General features: G+C 40.1%; 1 protein-coding gene across 8 annotated transcripts in view; it reads right to left on the bottom strand.

Annotated features, from left to right (window-relative positions):
* Positions 1-19,261, bottom strand: part of GIGYF2 (GRB10 interacting GYF protein 2) — a 113,279-nt gene extending 94,018 nt beyond the window's left edge. For 7 of the 8 annotated variants that reach the window (XR_002777371.1, XR_002777372.1, XM_023523777.1 and 4 more), the window contains exons 1-3: positions 19,175-19,261; positions 14,472-14,537; positions 1,271-1,354 (exon numbers count right to left, since the gene is read on the bottom strand). Coding sequence is in view for 5 of the 8 variants with exons in the window: in XM_023523777.1 (XP_023379545.1) it covers positions 1,271-1,311 (41 nt within the window). In the remaining 3 variants the exon portion in view is untranslated. The remainder of the gene's footprint in view (positions 1-1,270; positions 1,355-14,471; positions 14,538-19,174) is intronic. The other variant, XM_023523780.1, reaches the window with a different exon arrangement.
* Positions 19,262-24,325: the final 5,064 nt, after the last annotated feature.

Raw genomic sequence — 24,325 nt, 5'->3', positions numbered from 1 at the left:
TCCGTCCCTGGGAACTACGCTCAGCATCTCAGCATCAGGCTGCCAGAGCTTCGACTGTGTCTGTGAGCGTCTGTGCTTTATCCGATTTACTCTGTGCATCCCTTAGCGAGATGTGTCCTAAGATAACTGCTTCTTTGCTTTATGCCATTTCGGCTTACAAAAGGTTTCACAGGAACACTCTACTTTCAGATAGTGGGGGAAACCTACTATCTGACTTGGTAATAAGGAAAAAATTTCAATATAAATATAAATTATTATTTAAAAAACTAAAACAGGTGCAGCATTACTTTTGTCAACATTTCCAAAATAAATTCTCAAAGTACAAAAGTTGCATCAATTCTTAGAACTTCAAATAGTGATTTCTCCTCAGTCTCCAAATGCTAGCTTACCTATAAGGGCCAAGAACATTTAGGAATTACATACAGAAAGATGCGCATGTAATAAGGTAGGCTAATTAGAGCCCTTACATGGGGGGTTACTACACAAAGTCTGCATCATCTATCAAACCACCATCACGTGAACAACCAAGAACGTTTAAGACACTATTCCAATTTATCTACTTTATATACTGCCTCCAGTTCAAAATTTGAATGGAAAAAGGAACTATTGTTATTCGCACCACTGACGAGAGGATCTTCAATCACCAACTTTGGGGGGAAAAGAAGAGGGAGGTAAAAGTCATACTACAATGTGATGGATCTCAAAATTCCATGAGAATTCCATATTCGGGGTCCAAACACATCTGTAAGAGACTCAAAGGTCAACTGTTATTATGGCAAACGCTAACGCAGTCCTAGATGGGCTACTGTTAACAGCCAATATAATTCTGGACCACCTGCCTAGCCGCTCATCAATAAAATAAAATTCAAATAATGATAAAAACTATTTTTCAAATGAGTTTTGTGAACAGCATTCACAAAACAACACTGTAGCGAAAAAACATATACACATAAAAATGTTCCAATTACATAAAATTGCATGTGTGCCTAGACGACAGCTCAAGCAGAAAGGAAATAACCTGACAGGGTAGTGGGACTCGGGCAGTTTTAATTCCATTACCATTACGTAACCAGACCAAGAAATTTTTTAAAATCAAGTACAGGATGTAGTTATTGCCCAAATATAATTTATTCCTAGACTAATTGTTTTCAACCAGACACATAAAGCAGTCTCAAAACATGTACATTTATAAACCACCCAACACCTGTACAAATACCTTACTGGTATACTAGTCATCCTGTATCAACAAGATCAGATTGTGAAAACTTACCACTCGGGCCCAAAGTTCAGAGTCTGCGTCTCTGCTGCCATTCTTTTCCGTACGTTTACAAGACACTTTTATATGTGGAGAAACCTGTTAAAGAGAAAAATATCTCCAGACAGTCAAGATTAAATGCAGCATTCCGCCCAGAAAGTACAGCTAAGGAGTGTGTTTTGCTTATGCTCCTCTCAAGCAGAGTCACCAGAATGAGATATTTAAATCTGTCGATAACAATATAGCAGACAAAGTGAATAAATCCACCCTTACACTCCAATTCACTATTTTTTATGTTCATCTGGGGAAAGGAGGCATGGTATAAGATGAAGCTGGTGAGACGTGGGAACAGACTGTGCAGGGCATGGGGACTCAAATTAAGAATTTTCTTCTTTAGACTTAGAGCAGTGGGAAATGAATTAAGGGTAATAGATTTCCATTTTAATTTATATTACTCCCTTGTAATGGTTCTCCTATCACCATGAGGTAGATCAAAGATTCTGAAAATCAGGACCCCACCTCTTACCTATCCCACAGTTTCTGCCACAACTCTCCCCACTTTCTGCTCAGCACTTAACACTCTACTGATTATTTAAAAAGTTACCTTGAACCATCAAGTTAAAATAAGCTAATGAATTTCATGAGTAACCTTCCAAAAGCAATTTTAAGATATCAGAGCTTACAGTAAATTCAGTCAGACGGGCTAAGACAAATTACGCGTGAGATCTAAGCAGCCAGACTCGGTGAGTAGGGTGGTGGCTACCAGGGACCGGAGTCGGGGGAATGGGGCCATTCTGGTCAAGTGGTACGAACATTCAGTTATAAGGTTAACAAGTTCTGGAAATCTAGTGTACAGCTAATAGTGTAGACTTAAACGGCCTCACCACATCAAAGAAAAAAAGGAAATCTTGCTCCAGTCCTCTATACCATGCCACCTACGAAGCTGCAGGCAGTGCTGAACCGCCGTGCTGCACAAACTGTAAAGGCTCAGAAGTTTCTTTAACACCTTGATCTGGGAACCTAACTAACAGGTACAACATGGCTTTCATAAGAAAGTTACTTCTTAATGTAGAGGTTTCTGGAGAACTCTTAAGAACCTAATAATAATAAACCAAGCAATTTAATTATCAACTAAAGAGACCTACGTTACTCGGAATGGTGTTCGGCTCATTCTTCTTTATAAATTAAAGCAGGAAATATAACTTATGACTGTTGATAAAATCTAATTTAAAGGCTTGAAGTACTGTAATCGCTAAGTTTGAATTCTCCCCTCCAGATTGCTCCTTCCAAATCAATTTAAGGGAGCCCAGTTCTAACGTATTTATATGTACTAGAGAGATTGTCTTACATGATGCCTCTGAATTATAAATCAATCAGAATGGAAACTGGGCCTTATTTCTCAATTGTCCTCTCCACGGATGTGATGAGGTATTAAAATGTGCATAAGCTTCACAACCATTTGAAGCCCACCAAGCGAAATGCTGTCAACTCAAACCCCTAGGAGACTTGTGACCATTAGAAAACAGCTTTGAATTTTTAGAGCCAGAATCTGAACCAGACTCTGGATGCCACACTGCTACCATGCTTCTCCGCCTCCAGACTGCCTTTTACTGAAACTATTTCCTCCTTTATCCTCCATGACCAGCACTATACTGTGTTTCCTTCCTACTTAGTAACCACTCCCCAGAAGTTTCTCAGCTTTTCTAACTTCCCTCAGCACACTCATGTTTTATTTAACTATAAACTCTGTTCAGGTTTCATCTTGAACCTTTTTATCTACACCGGTGTTCTCTACTAACACTCTGGGTAGAACTCTGCTTACTAAATCATGGGGGCATAGCAGCAAGCATGCAGGGAGTGGGGCTGACGTTATAACAATAGCAATGAAAAATTCTCTCACAAATTCCTAAACTGCCCCCATCCCTGGGGAGGGACCCCACACCTGCTGTGAATTAAAGATTTGATTCGTTTCTCTGTGACCTGTGTGGCATTCCCAGCTGCCTGCAGTATCTCTATCTCCTCAACAACTGAGCAAGGTACCACAGTTTTCACAGTTCACTGGTCAGCCAGACTCAAAAGCCCAGAGTTACTACAACTCCTTCCTCTTCTCCATCCCTCACGTGCAATCATTTTGTCTCAAATACGGTCAATTACTCCTTCATGATTTCTCCTACATTCTCTTTCATTAGTCAAGACTTTGTCAGCTCATGTCTGGATTATAAGAATAAAATCTCTAATTGGCTTCCCTGACTCAGCCTCTAACTACTCACCTCCAAAAAGATCAATCTTCCTAAAGCACCACTCTGGTCACACCTACCCCTCTTTAAAACGGGCGATTAGACCTGTATATCGTCAAAACTCATAGCCTTTCAGGTTCCCATCAATCTGATAACCACACTTCCTCAATTATCACTGCTTCACCTCCAAACGCAAAACCAAATGACAACTTTCTACTCTCCTCTGCATCCCCTTCTTCTGTGGTTCTGTTCATGCCATTCCCTTCCCCCCAGAACGTCCACCTTCTTTCCCTCACAATGGCCTGTACAAAACCAAGGACCCAGTCAAATAACATATCCCATAAAATATTTCCCAAAGTGGAAAAAGCACTGCTCCATCTGGAAAGGAACTCTACACAGAGAATGAAGAAATTAAATCTACAGGATTCAATACTGGAAGTAGGGTGCCTTTTGAATCTGTACATAAAGATCAAAAGGAAAGAGAAAATAGAAAAGAAACAATCTGGGGAGGAAGGACACGTACAGTTTTAGACAAAATGCGAGGTGCCTGAAAAGACATCCAAAAGACCACAATATAGACCTTGAATTCCAGTGTAAAGTCGGGATGGGAGAACAGATTTTGAAGTAAAGCTACAGAATTGCAACCAAAAATTGACTGAAACCACCCCAAAGCAGAAATCGAGGACAAGCTCAAGGAACAAGAACAAAGCCTCAGCAAACGCTATGCAGGAGGATACAGGAAGGAACAGCAAGACCGTGTAGATATCTCTAGCCCTAACCTTTCACCTCAACTCATATTCACTGACTCTAGCTTTCTCCAATTTCACTGTATCAAAAACAGAAAGGAGAAAGAGCTAGGTTCTTTTAAGAGATTATCCATTTGTATAATAAGCCTAAAAACCAAAGCGAAGATTGATAAGGCAGTAGCCGTATCACAGAAGTCTTTGTATTTTATATCCCAAGGGCGATGGAGGGCTATGAAAAGATTTGGGCAAGAAAAGTCCTAGTAGAATTAAAAGGTGAAGAAACAATTAGCAAAAATATGACGGAAGTGAAGTCTCTGAGAAGACATAACAGATGGGGTTTCACAGAATAAATGGGGGGAAGAAAAAGATTTAACTCCTATCCACTTGTGACCAGGGGAAACTAGATCCAATGACGTAGGATGCCTCCAAACTTATTTTTGTGGGGGTTTTTTATCGCAGGGGAGGGAGGATAGGAGCTTGAGGGGAATTCATATTTGATGGCCTTGATTTTCTCAGATAAGTAGGCAAATGACAGAGGAGATGATAGGGTAAGGTTTGAAAAGATAAACTTTATTTAGAAATCATTACAGACTTACAGAAATGTTACAAAGATATTACAGAGTTCCCTCAGTTTCCTCTAATATAAACGCATAACTTGTACATTGGTCAAAACTAAGAAACCAACAAATGTACAGCACTATTAACTGAACTCGAGTTCACTCAGATTTCCCCATTCTTCCAACAATGTCCTTGTTCTGTTCTAGGGTCTAATGCAGGACACCACGCTGCACTTGCAGTAGATCTGAAGGCCCGACTGAGATGGCCATGGCACCTATCTGCACAGTGGTGGGCTTCTTTCTCCAACTTAGCAGCCTGGGCTAGGGCAGAGAGCTAACAGGATTGTGTCAGGGTTATGAGTCTGTCGGCAGCAAATGGAAGAATAAGGGGCAACATGGAGGGTGCTGGCAAAGTGCGATTCAGGCGCAATGGGGAAGGAAGTAAAAACAGAAGAGAGATGAGATGTCAGTAACGTCAAAAAGCAGATGCAGTAGGAATAAAAATGGAAGCAGCAGCATAAGAATTAGAGATGGAGGTAAGTCAGGGAACCAGAAGCCTGGGGAGAATTGAATGGGCCATCCACGTGGACTCTGAGGTCACCTCAGAATAATGGTGGAGAGGAGAGAAGACAATGACTCAAAGGGCCATTAGCTGGTGATAATGAGGGGAACAGAAAGTTGTGGCATCAGAATGAACTTCAGAGGAAAAGAGATTCTGCACAAAAGATAGAAAAAGAATGACAGGGTAACCATGTGTAATCTATCACCTAAACCAGAGAAGTTGTGTTAAAAGGGTATTACTAATTACGCAGCGACAACAGGAGCAAACCAGGCTGAATGGTCACCCTTGTAAAGGTTCACTGGGACGGACAGCCACATGAATGGAAGAGCATGCAGATCCCGAATCTACCTGCTGACGCACCCACCGCTGTGCAGGAAACGGTACTGGTAACCTCAGAGGGCTAACGGGGATGTAAAATTACCAGGGCGAGATAGGCTTCAGTTCCCCTAACGATGCTGGAAACATCCTATGAACAGTTTAACACAGAGAGGTTTAACACGAAAATGATATTTCACAGACCTCAACAGAAAGAAATGAAATTGTGAGAGATTGATCAAAAGAAGAAACTCAGAGTGGTCTGAAGACGAGACAACAAAAAGGATGAATAAACAGATGGACTTTTATCCAGTTCATGACAGATGATAATAACACATGGCAGAGTGGAATCAGCAGGCCTCAAGAATTCTGAGAGACCTAGTCTTAGCCCTAGAATCTCTGAAAGACATGACCACTCAAACCTTTGACACAGGAGTCAGAAAAGGACGTGAAGTGTACTTAACGGCACAAAATGCTTCTGAGGACACGTGAGCAAAATATTCAGCTAGTTCTGAGACTGCCTTATTAGCATATCCTTCTCCTGCTGAAAGCAACTGTGACAGAGCAGACGATAAGGCTCCCACTTCCCTCCTCTGGCATTTTCTCTCCTTTGGCTGCTCTAATGGTGGGGATAAGGACCTCGGACAAAGGTCTACCCTCAAATTTTAAGGAAAGTTAACTTAAAATAGGTGAGGGAATGCTTCTATCTACCTAACCACTAACTCAGACCTTGACCAATATTCAAAATTCCTTATAAGTGAATTCAAGTAATGTACTCCTTTGGCAAGTAATACCAGAAAGTTGGTCATCTTCAATAACTATATCCTGTACTTGACATGAATGCGACATAACCTGGCCTTTTTGTCAACTTCTTAAAAACTCCTGAGTTAAATTAGCTCTCACTAGCAATTATTTTGTCTCTGATCACTAGTATAATGTTTTTTTATATATATATATATTTTTTTCTAGTTTTCCTAGCTCTTTGGGACCTCATCTATCATTCTGTGTCAAGGGAGCAGAGGGAGAAGAGATCAACCTAGCTCTTCTTTATTGTTGAGTATGAAACAAAGAAAAGGGAGACCCTGGCCACTCAGCTCTTAAATCTACCATTTTCTCGCAACCCGGCACCATGTGGAGGAGCCAGGTGACATGTGGGCACAGGCCATCATTATCAGCATGAAGGAGCTGCAGCTCTACGCAGTTAAGTCCTAGCTGGACAAACAATGCAAGGAGAGGCCAAAGCAGAATTGGAATTCAGCACAGGGCCTGACGGTTCAACACAAAAAGTGTTCCTCCACCCTGCTTCCCAGGGGAAGTCTTAACAGACCGATTAGCTACCACTATTCTACCAATCATCAAAACACGTACGCCTCTGAAAACCCCCTACGTCTTTCTTATAAAAATTTTCTGCTACTGCAAATGTCCATGTCCTGGGTATGTAAAATTTGCCCAGAAAAAAACCTATGGCAATCTGGAATGGAGTCCAACCAGTACTACGCATAGTCTGCCAAAAGACTAACACAAAACGGACACCAAGGCACCTGAATCTGTCCCACACTTTCTTACTTCCCTTTTCCCAAAAGCAGCAAAAAGAGCTGCTCCCCTAGCACTCTTTACATATACCAAATAAATGAAGAGTTCCGTCCCCATTCTAGCAACCAGTCATTTTCACCTTAGCCACATCTGGATTAAGACAACATAACATGAATAACTCTGTTAGTGCAAATTAGCTGAACCACTTAAGAAAACAGTTCAGCATTATCTATTAAATCTAAATATATGTCTACCCCATGATCCCATAATCCACTGCTAGACACACTCAAGAGAAATATCTATCAAAAGACAAGTACAAGATATTAGCCATAGCTTTATTCATAATTACCATAAAATGACAACTGGCGATTATGTTCATCAACACACATGTCCATCAACACACAAATGAATAAAACAACTGTAGTGGAGTTTCAGGGATGGTGAACACATGAAGGTGTGGAGAGGTGTGGCGAGACAGAGAGCTCATGAAGCTCCACGCCCTTCCGTGTCTCTTCCACCTGGCTGTTACTGAGCTAGGTGACATCATTAATAATGAGACAAACTGATAGCATGTGCCTCCTGTTATGATGCACTGAGAGAGGGACACGGCATTGTGTATGTTATACTTCTGATGCTAATGCATAAACCTGCAAAAGCATCAAATAAACTCAAATTGACAGACATAAAATCAATCAACTGTACTCTCCAAAAATATGTCATAAAACACAAAGAAAGGCTAAAGGACCATCCCAATTAAGGGAGACTAAAGAGATATAAAAACTAAGTGCAAAATATTGACTGTCAACTCTAACTGAAAAACAAAACTTTAAAAAAAAAAAAAAAACCTAAGTGTAAGTGTGATTCTTAATTCCATTCTAAACCAGCAAAAAATATGCTATTAAAAACATGAAAGATACAATTGGAAGACTCTGAATAGGAGTTATACATTAGGTAATGTATTGTATCAATGTTAATATTTATGATTCAGACATTTTTACTATGTTTATGTAGAATATTCTTACTCTTAGAAAATAATGCTGAAATGTTTAGAGGAAAAGGGAATGAGGTCTGTAACGTATTCTCAAATGAAACAAAAAAATATGTGAACTAAAATTATATTTTAAAAATTTATGCACATATATGCATATATGGAGAAAGAAAACAAGAAAAAAATGAATAATAAAGCAAATATGAGAAAATGTTAAAAACTGGTGACCAAATTGGATGAAGGGCAAATAGAAAATCTTAATTTTTTGTAACATTGCTTTAAGTTTAAAATTATTTCAAAATAAGTTTTAGAAAACTGTAGTATATTTATACAATGAAATACTCAGCAATAAAAAATAACCAGCTACTGCTAATTGTAGCATTATTGCATGAACCTCAAAGATATGCACAAATACTGTAAAAGCCATACCTTGGAATATTCTCAGCAATTAAAAACTCATTATTGATACCTGCAGCAACATGGATGAATCACTGACCCAAAAAAGCATACTGAATAATTCCATTTATATAAAATTCTAGAAGAGGCGAAATTAATTTACAGTCACAGAAAATAGATTAGTGTTGGGAGAGGGGAAATGACTGCAAAAAAGCAGGAGGAAACTTTAGGGGATGATGAAAATGTTACATATCTTGATTGTGGTGATGGTTATACAAGAATATACATTTGTCAAAACTCAAAAATGTACATTTAATATGTGTACTTAAAATGAAGGGATCTTAGTGTATGCAAATTATGCTTCAAAAAAAGTGATTTTAAAAATGACTAAACTTGTACCAAATAAGTAGACCGTCTCTCTCAAAAAGCAAAGCATTCCATTTTATACTTCATGTTAAACAACCTTTCCTTAAATCTATTATAATAGGTGTTAAAGTTTTGGATAAAATTTAAAACTGAAGAACACTGTCTAGAACTATGCTGTCTTATATGGTACCCATGAGCCACATGTGGCTTTATCATGTTAAAGTAATTAAAATTAACTAAAATTTAAAATTCGGTTCCTCAGGGGGAAGGAGGGAAAGTGTTTATAGTGGACAAACCTGGCAAGGTATCAAAGTCGACCAAGTATCAAGGTCAACAACATTATCAGTGACAACTCATGTTCATAGAATGTGCTCTTGAAGTAATAAAAATGACACTTTATTTCTGTGGTCTTCTTCCCAAAGCCCCTAACCCCGGTCTTATCATGAGAAAAATATCAGACAAATCCAAATACAGAGGCATTCTACAAAATATTTAACTAGTACTCCACAAAATTGTCCAGACTGTTAAAAATGAAGTCAGAAAACTGTCACAAACAAGAGAAGTCTATGGATAACTGATTGAATGTAATGTAGTATCCTGAATGGGATCCTAGAACAGAAGAACGCACTAGGCAACACTAAGGAAATCTGAACAAACTACAGACTTTACTTAACAATGTATCGATACTGGTTCATTAATTGTAACAAATGTATCATAATAAGGAAAGATGTTAATAGGGGAAACTGGTTGTGATACATACCGGAGTCCTCTATACTATCTTCTCAATTTCTCGATAAATCTAAAACTGTTTTTAAAAATAAAGCCTACTACAAAAATAAGGGAATATGAGTTGTAATAAAAAAGTAACATTTCCATCACAGCAGAAAGATACTGAACAGTGCTGGTGTAGACGATTATTTTTATAGGATAAGAGACTATTTTATAACTAATTATATAACTTATGAACAAATCTACTTCTACCCAGTACTAAAAACCTTTGCTGAAATCTAAAAATCCTAAATGTTTATTCCAGTTTGTATTTCAAACAATTACTTTCTTTCACTAAATGCTTTAAAAAAAAAAAAAAATCAATGTAACATACATAAACTAACATTGAAAATTGGTGCACTCCCGAGAGCAGCGATTCTCAAAGGTCTCCCAGTCTTCTGAAACTCTTTCAAGGTATCCATGATATCAAAACAATTTTTATAGTAACACTAAAGCATTAAATTCCATTTTTCACTATGTTAGCACTGCGCTGATCACGCAAAGCAGTGATGAGTAAAACTGCTGGCACCTTAGTATCATTCAAATTAATGGCACCAAACTATACTAGTTGTCACTGTACCCTTCGCCACCATGTGCCATTCACTCACAAGAGCCAGTTTTACTTAAGAATGCCCTTGACAAAGCAGTAACAACTTTGGATGTTATTAGTTTTGATCCCTGTGTACACATCTTTTTAATATCCTATGTGATGAAATGGGAGGTATGCATAAAGCACTTCTGCTGCATACCAAAGGCTCAAAGGAAGGCGTTTTGAGTTGCAAAATCAACTAGTTCCTTTTTTTTTTTCATGGAACATCATTTTGACTTGAAAGAAATAGCTGACACACAACTATGGTTATCCAGCCCTGAGCATTTAGTAAAAAAGTTTCAAAAATGAATGACGAGAGGCTGTCACGTCAAGGAAAACAGTACTTGCTGCCAATTATAAAATTTGAGCTTTCAAGTGAAAATTAGAATTTTAGAAAACTTCAATTGGCCAATATGACCTAGACAAGTTTTCCACTACTTAAGACTTTCCCAATACTTAAGTCTTGTTGATGGATGTTGATATTGTGATATTTTTGATACTGTAAAATATAAAATATCCATTAAATGTGTGAGACCAATGGAGTTTAATGTAACAGAGTACAAAAAGTGCATTGATATAATTCAGATTTCACACTATAATTAACCTTTAAAAATTACTTGTTTAATTTTAGTGTAATATCAAAGAGTATCTGCAATTATCTGAAAAAGCTCTTAAAAATTCCTCCCTTTTCCAACTACATACATATCTTCGTGAGGATGAATTTCCTTCATATACTTCAACCTCAAATAACAAATTGAATGCAGATGCAGATAAAAGAATCCAGCTGCCTTCTATAAAGCAAGACATAAAAGCAATTTGCAAAAAGGTGAAATAATGTCCCTCCTCTCTCTACTTTTTAGAAATGTTTTAGAAAATGGGTATTTTTCCTTAAAAATGTTTGTTAACATGTAACAAAATTGTCATTTCAAAATAAATTTATAAATAATTTTCAATTTCTCAATATAAATATAGATAGAACTAAAAAACCAAAAGCTCTTCGGGCTCCTGTAACTTTTAAGAGGGTAAAGGAGTCCTAAGATCAAAAAGTTGAGACCATCTATCTCAGAGAAAAAGAATGACAAAAGAAATTCATACATTAACTTAGAACAAACACACATACATACCCTGGAAAGCATATCAAGGGACATAAAATACCAATGACAAGAACACTGAGATCCAAAATATGACAATTACTAAAAAAAAGTATGTAGAGTTTTAAAAATGTACCTTTTCCAAGAACAGAGAGACTTTTCACATTTTGAAATTTATTTATATGATTTTTTGATTGCCTCTAGGCCACTAGGCTGTAAGCTCCATGAAGACAGAACCTTGTATGTTTTGTTCACCACTATGGCTAGCCCAGCACCTGACACAAAGCAGGTATTCAAATATTTGTTGGGCTGAATACACAAAAAAAGACAAAAGACAAACAGAACCCACTGATGTCTCTATTCAAATTATAAATACGAAATTTTACAATAGAAATTTACCTACTTATATAATAGTAACAATCATAAAAGCTATCATCATTGAGAGCCTGTTTACTATACATCAAGCACTGTACTGGGCATTTTAGATTTTTAATTCCAGCAACCACCATGGGATATACTTTACAGGTCAGGAAAATAAGGCTCTGAGTGATTAACTTATTCATCTGACATTCCAGGTAAGAAGCGACAGAAAATTATACTCAGGTTTCTCTGCTTAAAAGGCCACAAGCTTTTTACTACATATTGATATACTGCTCAATATTACTTGGTTACCTTTACTCCCACATTTCTTTGCAATTTTCAGTAGAATTCATTTTGTGGAAGTCTCTTTTCCTCCTTTTCCCAATCTCCCATTCTGTTCTACTATCCTCCAACTTTTACCCCTTTACATCACTCAAGCAAATATAGTTAAGCCTTTGGTTAGGGAAGAGTATATATACTCATAACATGGTCGGAAATTTCATTAACAATGGTGGAAGTAATAACAAACTAAAGGAGAGTATCAGATTCTGGAACGTGAATTAAGGCTCTCTGATCCACTGATCTGGCAAGATGACTTCACATCCAGTTACTCAATGGCCATGCTTTGGGCAACACCATCTCAATTCCCAAGGGAGGCTAAACATGAGAGCCCTTGGATGTGGCCATGTCTTCAAGACCTAAGCCATGATTAACCATTTAGAAAGTACCAAGACCATACCTCTGCCAATTCCTTGCCAGTCTCTGGGACCAAAGGACCAACACTGAAGAGACCAGAACTCCCAAGGCTTCCTCCAGGCCCAGGACAACTTGAATAAAAGGAGCTCTGTTCCTAAAGAACATACTGGCCACAATATCACTATAAGAAGAAAAGCTTTTACTGTTACTATCATTTTCCCCACTGCTTAGGAACAAATTGTAAATGTTTCTTTTTTACCCCTTTTGGTGAAAGAAGAACAAAATTAGCAACTGTGAACTGTTCTAGGAAAAGTTACAATGTCATAAATGTTACCACATCATCTGATAATCTCTGCACAAGCTAAACTTTTCAGAGGGATCCCCAGAGCTTGTGGAAGTTTTACACAAGTTACATGGCAATCTTTTTGAACCTCACAACATCCTGAATAAACCTTCCCCCCACAAGATTAAAGACAATGTACAACAGAAGAAAGGGCTCTTCTACTTTAAAAATGAATTCAGCCGCAATTGATTTGCTAAAGAAATCTTGGCTGAAAAAGGTATCATAGGAAGTCACATCTGTGGCCTGTCATTTGATACATACTCTATACTAGATCACTTTTATTAGTAATCCCTCGCCTTTGCATCAAAAATCTCGATAAACTAATATACCAACATAAGAATTAAGTAATAATTACTTACAAAATTAGAAGTCACCATGTACATACAAGCTATAAACAAAATTAAATAAGACTTCAAAATGTCCATTTAAAAAGTTTGCTTCTACATTACCTAATAATTCTAGAATATAAAAACATATAAATACAAAAGTTTACATTCTCACCGTCTCACTGATTCTTTCATTAACAGTGAAAGTCCCTACTACCACTCAAATAATGTGAATACAGATACATATACAGAAGTCCCATCCTTCAAATTTTCTACAGCTTCCTAATACTCGTGTTCCTTAATACTGTAAAAAGTATCCAGACATTAAAATTTGTAAAAGCGATCAATGAAAAATAGTAACCACTGAATTTTTACACTAAATCTTTCATTTGCTTATGTTCTTTTGTTAAACCAGATGCTCATCTGAACCCCCCAAATCAAGATCTTTTGTTAAAACACTGCACTAGGAAGTGCCAACAAGGATGTTTGGTGTGAGACCTACTGGACCTCATTCATCAAGAGAGGTATATGTTTTTAACTCTTCAGAACTCAAAATGAAATTGCTGAGCTATTTATAGGAAATTTTCCTAAGAAAATTTTTCTAGAAGCTTCTGTGAGATTCTGACTTGAATAGCCAACATACTACCTTCTCTGGGACCTGTAGCCACTCTTAGGTGTGGGACCTCTCAACTAACTAGTTTGCAATTCAGACCCCAACTCAAGGCCATACTAAATGGAACAACGATGGAGAACTGGACCAAGTTCAACCAATCAAATTTTCCCTCCCAGAATCTGAAATGTGGACCCTGAGTTGGTAACTAGTTAGCTAGTAGCCCTAGAGCGTGAAGTCATATGTGGCTCTAGGAATGAAGTGTCAATTATCTTCCACGTGTCTGTTAAAGCATAAAAGGTCAGACTGTGGAAAGACAACTAAAGCAGGATTAAAAAGAGACAAGAGAGGACACTGACTAGCCTGAGGGGAGAAAAGTGCTACGTGGACAACCCTGGCCCCTGAAAGCTTCCCAGTTTCCAGTTCGTGTCCTTTCGTGAAGCCAACTGCTCTTTGGATACTTCCTTACCTTTGCCCGCTAAGCATTCCTCTTCCTGTTTCGTGCCATCGAAAAAATCATTACAACAGTTTAAGACACAAATGTATACCAGCATCAATGCAGAAAGGGTATGATTATTCTTATGGTTTAGAAGGGACCTGAGAAGTACCAGAGTGTTTCTACTCACCATCTATAACTCAGGAGAAAAAATAAGACAAAAATAACCAAAACCTTAAAAGTGAAAATCATCTGTTTGCCTAAGCCCTCAGCTTTGTACTTCCTTTCAACACTCACCTGTTCAAAAGTTCTGCTGGTTCACAGCAGGAGGTTTGAGCAAACTCTGTTCAGGTCCTTTTAACGCTGTAAATAATAAAAGTATTAAAGTAAATGACCCAGCAATTTCCTAGGAAACTTTAACACATTTTTTTACCATAAATATGTTTTACAGGAAATGGATTCCAAACCTGATTACAATATTAGAATCATCTGCTGTGCTTATAAACCAGATTCTCTGTGCTAACATCTACAGAGTCTCTCAGTAGCACTCGAGTGGGACTGAAAAATACATATTTTTAACGGAAGTTCTAAGTGATTCTGATGAAGCTAACAAATAAGCACCACTATAAGGTTTCAGGAAAGTGATTATTTGGGGTTTTCATTTAAAACCGCATTACAGGAATTTGGTGTTAACTTTTTTAACATATTTGATAGAAAAATGACAGCCAGTAACACAGCAATACAATACGTATCCTATGCAAATAATCGATGAGCCCCAGGAAATGTGACCACTGCCAAAACGTCCAAGGAGCAAAGCTCCAGGCGCGCTTTTAGTTGCAAAATCACAACCTTCTTTTAATGCTCTGTTGAGACAGTTTCTTAAAAATCCACAAGATGGTGATAGCTCCACTGACAGGGAGTGGACTGAACCACAATAGCTTCAAGTGGTTTCTTAGCTAAAATCAAATGATGCTCTGAATGCTGCTCCTAAGGAATTAAAATACAATCATTAAAATTAAAGTTGACAATTTTACTAACAGCAAGAAAGCAACCTGAGAAAGTCATAGTTCTGCCTCTGATTTATCTTTTAAAAAAAAAAGTAGCTGTGTTATAATGTCCAAAAGATCATCCAACTTTACCCTCTACTCTCTACTTTTTATAAAGGAAGGCAGAAAGAAAAGGGAGAAGAACTAGATAACAAAACAAACTCTCCTCTATGCCTAACTCAAGAGAACAAGCTCTAGGGTATCTCCTTTCAAAAATATAAATTAAGTTAAAGAACAATGAAATTCTGTAATTAATGAGAAAATATAAAATTGTCCCTACTTAATTACTGGAAGTAGAAAAGTATGTAATATTTAAAAACATTTTTATAAAATTAATTTTGGCCACTTAAAGAACTATCTTTGTTTTTCAAACTTCTCCCCTCTTCTCCTTCAACCTTCCACAAAATTATGGACAATTCAACAAAGGTATCATTTTATATTCCTATATAATTAACCTAGTATATTTCTCAGTCATCTGAGAGCATAAAAAAAATGAAAAAATGCTAATCTGGTCAAGAAATATTAGCATTCTAAGTTTACCTATGGAGTAAAAATCTTATATGGTAAAGCTAAGTAATTCTTCATCATTAAAAATGAATGGGAATCCAAGGACTTTATCACCCTGGGGGTCAAGGGAGGGGAAAAAAGCTTGGGTTCTGAGTTTTACGACGTTAACCAAATAAGGCAATTCAAATTGCTGGAAAAAAATAAACATTTAACCTGCCATAGAGATACCTGGATTAATACCAACAGTCTATAGATTCAACCGAATGAGACTGGTCCCATTATAATCTATAAAAAATAAAATAAAAGAGAAACTACTAAAAATTTACTCAGTCGGGACTCACAGAGAACTGCAAATGAAGTCAGTCTTTGAAAGAGACACCAATCAACGACCTTTAGGAGGGCGAGGGTAAAAGGGACAGTAACAATCTTTTCACCCAAAAAGGTTCCCATAGATAGCAATCACCATCAATACTGTCTTCTTCCAGTGTGAAGACTAACAAAAAGAAAACAGACACATAGAGCACTAAAATGCAGAGTCACAACAACAAATGAGCTGGTATGACATCAAAGACATTATAATTTGAAAATGTCACTTTGAAACTTCAACAAAGGACCAAGAGGGAGAAGGTGATTCATTTACAACACTACCCTCATCACTATCATCACTGCCTCCTTCTAGTCAAGGAGCTCCACTCACACCTTGAAGTTGTAATTCCTATCTTCTCATGATTTTCAGGCAAACCTATGACAAATTATTTTTCATATATGCAACTCACAAGCAAAACATTTCAAAAACAAAATATTCCATTCTTAAGGTGAATTAAAATGAAAAAAGGGCATTTACGAAAGTTAGTAATATAATAATACGGAGATACACTGAAATCAGAAAAATGTTTTTCCAATGAAAAAGTCTATTGGGTATCTAATTAATTGGAGAACTTGTCTGAAAGGTAAAAGTGGAGGAATAAAAAACTCAGCACAAAAAGTTCTACACATGCAAAATGCTATAAAAGATATACAAACAAATTAGTGGAAGAGTCTCTGAGGAATATAAAACCAGGCTGGACAGCACAGAAATCATTAAGAGGAATTCTTTACCAGCCACATTAAGGACAACGTGAGTTAACACATCGATGTCACCTTCTACCAGGTTATATCCCTTAATGACCCATCTAAACTTAAAGGGAAAATCACTTCCCTACATTTTCAAATATTTTGAAGTATCCCAAAGACCCCCTTCTTGGAAAGTAATTCCTTTTGAAAAACCCCTTTAGGCAGTTTATCATCAATCTCATTTAAAAATTCACTTTTGAGAAAGGTATTTCATGACAGCTTCCTGAAATATGTTCTATGAGCATTCTGAATTTTTTCCAAATTGGATGGAGAGGGGAAGGGGTCATATGGAGGGAGGAGGTTGGGCACACTGGCCTAAATTTCCAGAACCTGATTTCCCTTTCCAAGAGTCACAGAGGTATGGGGAAAAGATTCCAAGTCACTGAATAACCCCTCTCATCTTAGTACACAGTTCCTACCGGCCTACCGCTCACTTGGGCCTCTCTGGTTAGTCTCTTTTCCCAGCCACAGCGGATCCACTTCCACTCGTTTCTGCCTCAGGATCTTCGCTCCGACTTCCCTAGCCTGGAGCATTCCTCCTCCACATAGCTACAGGAATAGCTCCTTTACCTCTGTCAGGTCTTTCCTTAAATATTAGCTTTTCCATAAGGCCTTCCCAGGGCACTCTACTTAAAATTAACCCCTCCCCCAACTCCCTAATATCCTATTTCCCTGTCTCATTTTTTTCCTCATCACTTACCACTACCCTATATATTTTAGCTAAGTATTTGTCTAGTAATGAGCTCCATGGAGACAGGAATTTTTGGTCTGTTTTGCTCCCAGCACGCAACAATGTAGCAGGGTCTCAATATTTGTCAAATAAATGAACAAATGAATGAAGGCACATGATCACTTCTTTGTCAGTCTCAAAACTCCAAAATGCTTCATCAAAAATACAAAAGGTATGAAGCCCTTTCTTTTGTAGTGAATCACCACTATCACCAGTATATTCCTCAGTGTTAAATGTCAAAGGAAGGATTGTGTGACATTTTTCCAGATACGTGCCACTTAAAATTTTTTTTCTACTGCTCTCTACTGATGTCAACATCTGATGTAACAGAAAAGTACACATTCCAGTTTGAGCACTCTGAAAGCTGCTACACTAACTAGTGAAACATATAAAAACATCAATGAATGACAGGATGCATTTATGTTCTAACCAATAGGGACGAACTCTGTACGGCCAGAGCTGCAATTATTAGAAGGATGAGAGTTAATGTACAGAAAGGATGACAAGAAAAAAATTTTTTTTAATCTAGGCGTCTAAAAGGGATACACTACATAAGTAAAGAATATCTTCCCGGCTCACAACACTGGGGATCAAAACTGCTTATAATCCGAGGTATGAAACGCTGGATAAGGAGCTGCTCACAGGTTCTGGCCCCTTCCTCGATTTCTTGCAAGTTAAACTGGAATACTTACCTTTCTTACAGAGACTAGGTGTGCATAAGTGTTTTGACTTTCGGGGAAAGGAAAGAAAAAAAAAAAAACAGTGCTAGATAAATGCAAAGCATCGTTACTGCTTCCCTATCACGGGCATACACCTGCTTCTTCCATACCCCTTTCCCTGGTCGCCTGATTTCTGTTTCAGCCGCAAACCTGAAGTATTCAAATGCTTCGTGGGAAACTGCTGACACTTAGGTGAATGCCCATTTCTACCTATGTGAACGTTTGCGTCCCAAAGCTGCCACGGGCTCTACTTTCCCAGCCTCTGTCCCAGGTTCCGATCATGGCTCCACCTTGCCTCGGGCCTGGTCCAGACCCAGTCCTCTCGCCACGGAAGGAGTCCTCCCAGTGCAGATGCTGGGTGAGGAAGGCAAGGGCGCACCTCCCAGAGGCCAGATGTGGGGAGGAGGGCCAGTAGGAGCAGCTGTCTGGCTGCAGCAGCTGTTACCCCGGGCACCCCGAAACTGGGCAGGCGACTGGCCCCGAGGTGCAGGTAGCGGAAGGCGAGCCCTTCTGGCCCTGAGCAAGCCGGCCTGACACTGCCCACCCCACCACCCTCTTCCCTTCCTCGGCTCCCCACCGCGATGCCAACGGGCCCTGGAGGAGGGGGCGCCCGGGATGCGAGGACGAGATGCGCCCGGGCCCGGAGTGCGCCCAGCCAAGGCGGAGGCTCTCTCCGGCCCCGCACCTGACCTGTCCCCTCTCCTGACGCCCAAGCCGGCCGCGGCCGCTGCCAGGGCGGCCTGTGGGTGCCCATGCGGCTGGGCCAGGTCTGCCGGAGCAGCGGGGCCGCGGGCGCGGGCGACAGGCCCGGGCAGCCCGGAGGGCCGGCGGAGCCAAGGCGCGGAGCGGAGCGGGGCACGGGAGCGAGACGGAGGCGCTGGTTACCTGCGGTCCGGGACAGGGAGTCTCTCAGAACACAAGTCAGTCCTCAGCCTCAACAACACAAGATGGCCGACACGTCGCCACGCAGGTCACGTGACAGCGCTCTCGCCCCGCCCCGGCCCGGCCCCGCCCCCGCCCCGCCTCGCCTCCCTCCCTGCCCATCCAGCCTCCCACGACATCCTTCCTTTCCGCTGCCTCCCGCCCTTCTTCCCCGACACGCCCCTGCCCGAGCCCCGGATGTCGGGCTGGCGGAGGCGGGGCGGCGGCCCGGCGCAGGCCCCTGCAGGTCCCCGGGCCGGGGCTCCCTCCCTGTCCTTGAGTGGAGCGGGGTTGGTGTCTAGAGTTGGGCCCGGGCCAGGCAGCCTGTGACTCACTGTCCTCGGTGCCCAATCCAGAGCCCGTTCGCAGTTCAAAAAGTTCTGCATCATTTACCAGCTGATTTTCCAAACTAGAACTTTTCCGCAGATTTTCATCCAGCATTTTCCTGCCTGCTTGCCATCCTAGAGAAAATGAGGAAGCGACAAAAGCTGAAATCCATAGCAGTTTCTCTACTTATTAACGGTTCTGGTAGAACTGGGAATTCATTCTAGAGTCTTAGAATGTGACAGCTGGGAAGGCCTCAGGAGCTCCAACCCCTTCCTAGTGCATCTGGGGCTGCAACCCTTTTGCCTAAAAAATCTCCCATTTGGCAGTTGCCTGTTAAAATACAGGATGCCCAGCAATGCTGGAGACATACCTACACTAAAAGAGTATTCGTTGTTTTCCTGAAATTCAAATTTAATTCGGCATCTTGTGTTTTTATTTGCTAAATCTGATAACTCTACCCTTCTCAGGTCATCCTATTCTTTCCTGGTGCCACCAACCTGTCCTCCTTTTACAGGATTCTTCTGATCAGCTTTTAAAAATCCTCAAATATTCTTCCATCTTAAAAGTAACGTTAAAAATTCCAATTCCTTCTCCAACCACCTCCCTGCCTCTCTGTTTCCTTTCAAAGCCAAACTGCACCAAAGAAGTTGTTTATCAGCACTTTCCCAATTCCCACATCCAACAAACCATCATCTGCCACTCCAATGTGGCTTCTATTCTGACCCATCCACCAACTGCTTGCCTTAGCTAAGGACACCTCAACCTACAGGCTGATAACGTTTTTCAGTTCTCATCTTGACTTAGTGCTTCCCCTGTATTTAATGTGATTGATCGCTTCCTACTTCCCGAAATACTTTCCTCCCTTGACCTTTATGCTGCTACTCAAAGTGTGGTCAGTGGACCGACAATGCCAGCATCATTTGCAAGCTTGTTAGAAATGCAGACTCTCAACTCAAATGAGCCTTTCACAGTCCCATTCTACTGAACTCAGGATCCTCTGTCATCGTCACTGACCCCCTTCCTCTTTCCTCTGAACTTAACGCTCCAGATGTGCCCACATTACAGGGCCCTCCGAGATGCCATTCTGTTTTAGGCTTTGCCCATGCTGTTCCCTCTTGTTACAATGTCATTGTTAATATGTACCCGACTTCTCACCAACCTGCATAACACCCACTCATCTTTAAAAACCCAAATTGTGTTACTGCCTCTGTGAATCTTTCTTTAATTCCCTCCCTTAGACCAAAGAACTTACCCCTTGAATTGCTGTTTTTAAGGGGGAAAAAAAGTAATGCTAATGCTTGTTATGTTATTAAGCCCTTGCTTTCTCTCTTGTAATCCTGGTGGGAACACTAAGGAACACTGGGAAAGTCAACTATACACTTGAGAGTAGTGCCTACCTTCCCCATATCTCATCCAGGACTTCCTAGCCCAGGCTGACTGATTGCAAAGCCCATGTCCCTAACCAACTTGTCATGCCACTTCTCAGTTGCTATGCCATCTATGTCTGTAATTTCATATATATATAAAGGAATAATTTCCATACAGTAAAATTCAGCATTTTTAGTGTGCAGTTCTGCAACTTTTGACAAATATATGCAGGTGTGTGTAACTATCAATAAAATCGAGGTACAGAATAGTCCCATAACCCACAGAAGTTCCCCCAAGGACACTTCGTGGTCAGCCTTAACTTCCACTTCCAGCCCCTGAAACTACTGTTTTCTGTCCTTAAAGTTTTGCTTTATGATACCATATAAACAAGACCATATAGAATGTGAGTGTCAGCCATACTGTTTCATGTTTCAGTACTTTCTTCTTTTTTATTGCTGAGTAGTATTTCATTGGATGTATGCACTACATTTGTTTATCCATTGTCCAGTTGAGGGATGTTCGGGGAGATTATCAATGAAGCTCCTATGAATATTCACATGCAGGTATTTATGTGAACATAGGTTTTTACTTCACTTGGGTAAATACCTAGAAATGGAATCAGTAGTTATGTGGTACTTGTTTAACTGTATCAGAAACGGCCAGACTGTTTTTCAAAGTGTCTTAGCCATATTTTTTGCCCTAAACTATAAGCTTCTAGAAAGCAGGAACTGAATCTAAAGGAGGAAGATAATGATGATGATGATGATGATGATGATGATGATGATGATGATGATGAAAACCAAGGACATCCCGTGCTTTTAACCATTACACACACTCCATTATTTGACTTTGCATCCTCAGCAGCTGCCATTGTCCTGGCATGCAGTAGACAATAAATGCCTATAGGATCAAATAAATTCTTGATTATCTAATCCTCAGGAAAGGCGCCTTCTCTTTTTATTCATTCTCTCTCCACAATGTTTCATTAAATAGTGGTTTTTAAAATTACACTAATAGACTGATATCTGCCCTACTCAGATAATAACAAAGGGAACAGAGGGCGGAAAATATTGATTGGCAATGCCAAATCTTCAGAGTTCTCAAGGCATCTGGGGCTGGGGAAAATGCCGTTGAATTCATGACCGGAAGTGTCTACGGAGCAGGGAGAACAGTGGGTTAGGAACAAGTGAGTGATGAGAAAAGAAAGATGCAGAAATTTGAAAGTGGATGAAAAAGCAGGATGGATTTGTTAGTGGAGAGGGCCACTCAGGATTGGTACCCTAACTAGGAGTGTTGAGTACACAACTGAAAAACAAGAGAAAACACAAGTCAAAGAGAATGGGCAGGTACCGAGTCACAGAGCCGAGCAAACATCAAAGAAAGGCTGCTCGGATGATAACTATAGACACAGATCCACTTTTATGTTTGAAAACATTCTTTATCGTATAAGTGCTTGCATGTTTTAAATTCTTTTCTTGTTTCCAACCTCCAGATGTATACCAAGACAATTAAATCATAAAAACTACCTTGGAATGAAATAAACGTATCATTTCACATAAATGCCCCACAATGTGTTCCCAAAATGTTATTCGTTTTCTCTCTCTTGAGCCTTTGAAGACTTAGGATTTCATACTTTAGCTGTCCCAGAGGGTCCCGCATGCATGTTCAGCTACTCTTCTCACTTTCTTTGGGGCCAGAGTCCTCTTTCTGTCTTATTAAATATTATTAACAGCAGTAGTAGTAAAGCAATACACGCTTATGATTGAAAATTTTTTAGAATTCAAAAACATATAAAGGAAAAAAATTAAATCCCCCTAGACCTACTCGGGACCCTCAGGTTCTCTCTCCTCTTCTCAGGTAAGCTGACTATTGACAGTTTCTCATGTGGTTTCCCCCAAATGTTGTATGTGCGCATAAACAAGCATAATGTGCTTCTTCGTGGGCAGAGACATGGCTTTACATCTCTCACATAAAACAAACAAAACAAAGCCTAAGCATGGCTCTGAGTGCTGCTCTGCTCCTGGCCTTTTCCCGAGAAACAATGTGTCAATGTATCTTGGAGTCTCCTACATTCTTTTTAATGGGTGCCAAACAGTGTTCATTTACATGGATGTACCATCATACACTTCATCCATCCCCTGCTGGTAGAGATCCTGTTTCCAGTGTTTTTTTGTTTTTTGTTTTTTTTCATATTATATTCAACAGAGTAATGAGTAATGAGTAGCCCTTTAAATATACCCTTGTTCAAGTTTATGTTTACCTATAGGATAAGTTCCCAGAAGTAAAACCCCTGGGTCAAAGCTCATGAATATCACAGCAGTGGACATCTGCCCCTCTTACACACCTGTCCTGCATCTGAAATACTTTCCATGTTTGGGGAGAATAAGAATGTTGATGGGAGACAGAGCTCGCCTCCTTCGACAGGAGACCAGCACTCCCGACACGTGGGCATGTGGCTGGGCTCAACCTCAGACTCTGGATGTGGAGTAGCGACCTGAAGAAGCAGGACACCCCAAAGCTCTGGGCATTCAGGGCCAGGCACCATTCCTGGCTGGTTCCCACATTGTGCCTCTGGATACAGTGCCAGCCGTCTGGCCCCCTGCCTATTTTCTTGGCCTGGCCCTGCAACGCTGCCAGTGATTCTGAGAGCTCCTTAATGCCTTCTCAGTCAGTTCCTCTTCTGCTTATGTGAGTCTGGTTTAAATTCTGTTACTTGCAGTTAAGAACCCTAACTGATTCTTCAGTAGCCAGCCTCCAAGATGGCTCCCAATGATTTTTGCCAATCGAGCTGACTCATGTAGCCAGTAAGATATTGAGGAAATGGCAGAGTGTGATTTCTGAAGGTAGATCTTAAAAAAAGGTAGTTTACACCCGCTTTGCCGGAGACCAGCTGCCATGTTGTGAGGGCACTCGAGCAGCCCAGTCCCCTGGAGGGGTTCATGTGGCAGATGACCAAGACCTCCAGCCAAGAGCCAGCACCAAACTGTGAACTACATGAGTGAGTTCCCTCAGAAGTGGATCCTCCAGCCCCAGCCAAGCCTTCAGATGACTGCCGCCCCAACTGACATTTTAACTGAGCTAGTACCACCCAGCTTAACTGCTTCTGAATTCCTGACCCTCAGAAACCGTATGAGATAATAAATGTTAATTATTGCTTTAAGCCACTCAGTTATGGGATGACTTGTTAAAACAAAAATAAGTAACTAATACCGACACAATGTTTAATTTTAACAGTCTACCAAACTGCCTTTCAAAAGGACTGCAGCAACGTGCATTCCCGCCAATACTACGTGACAGAGCGCCAAAGCGATTGGTTCTGGGAAGGGGAGGAGGGGAGCAGGGAGACTGACCCACTGATAAGGTCCCATTCTCAGCACCTCCACAAGCTGTGGAATCCTAAGTTGGCACCCCCAGGACCCC

Source organism: Pteropus vampyrus, unplaced genomic scaffold, assembly GCF_000151845.1.
Source record: "Pteropus vampyrus isolate Shadow unplaced genomic scaffold, Pvam_2.0 Scaffold411, whole genome shotgun sequence".
NCBI classification, from domain to species: Eukaryota; Metazoa; Chordata; class Mammalia; order Chiroptera; family Pteropodidae; genus Pteropus; species Pteropus vampyrus.
Note: the sequence above shows the minus strand (reverse complement) of the source record. Positions and strands in the feature narration are given on the sequence as shown.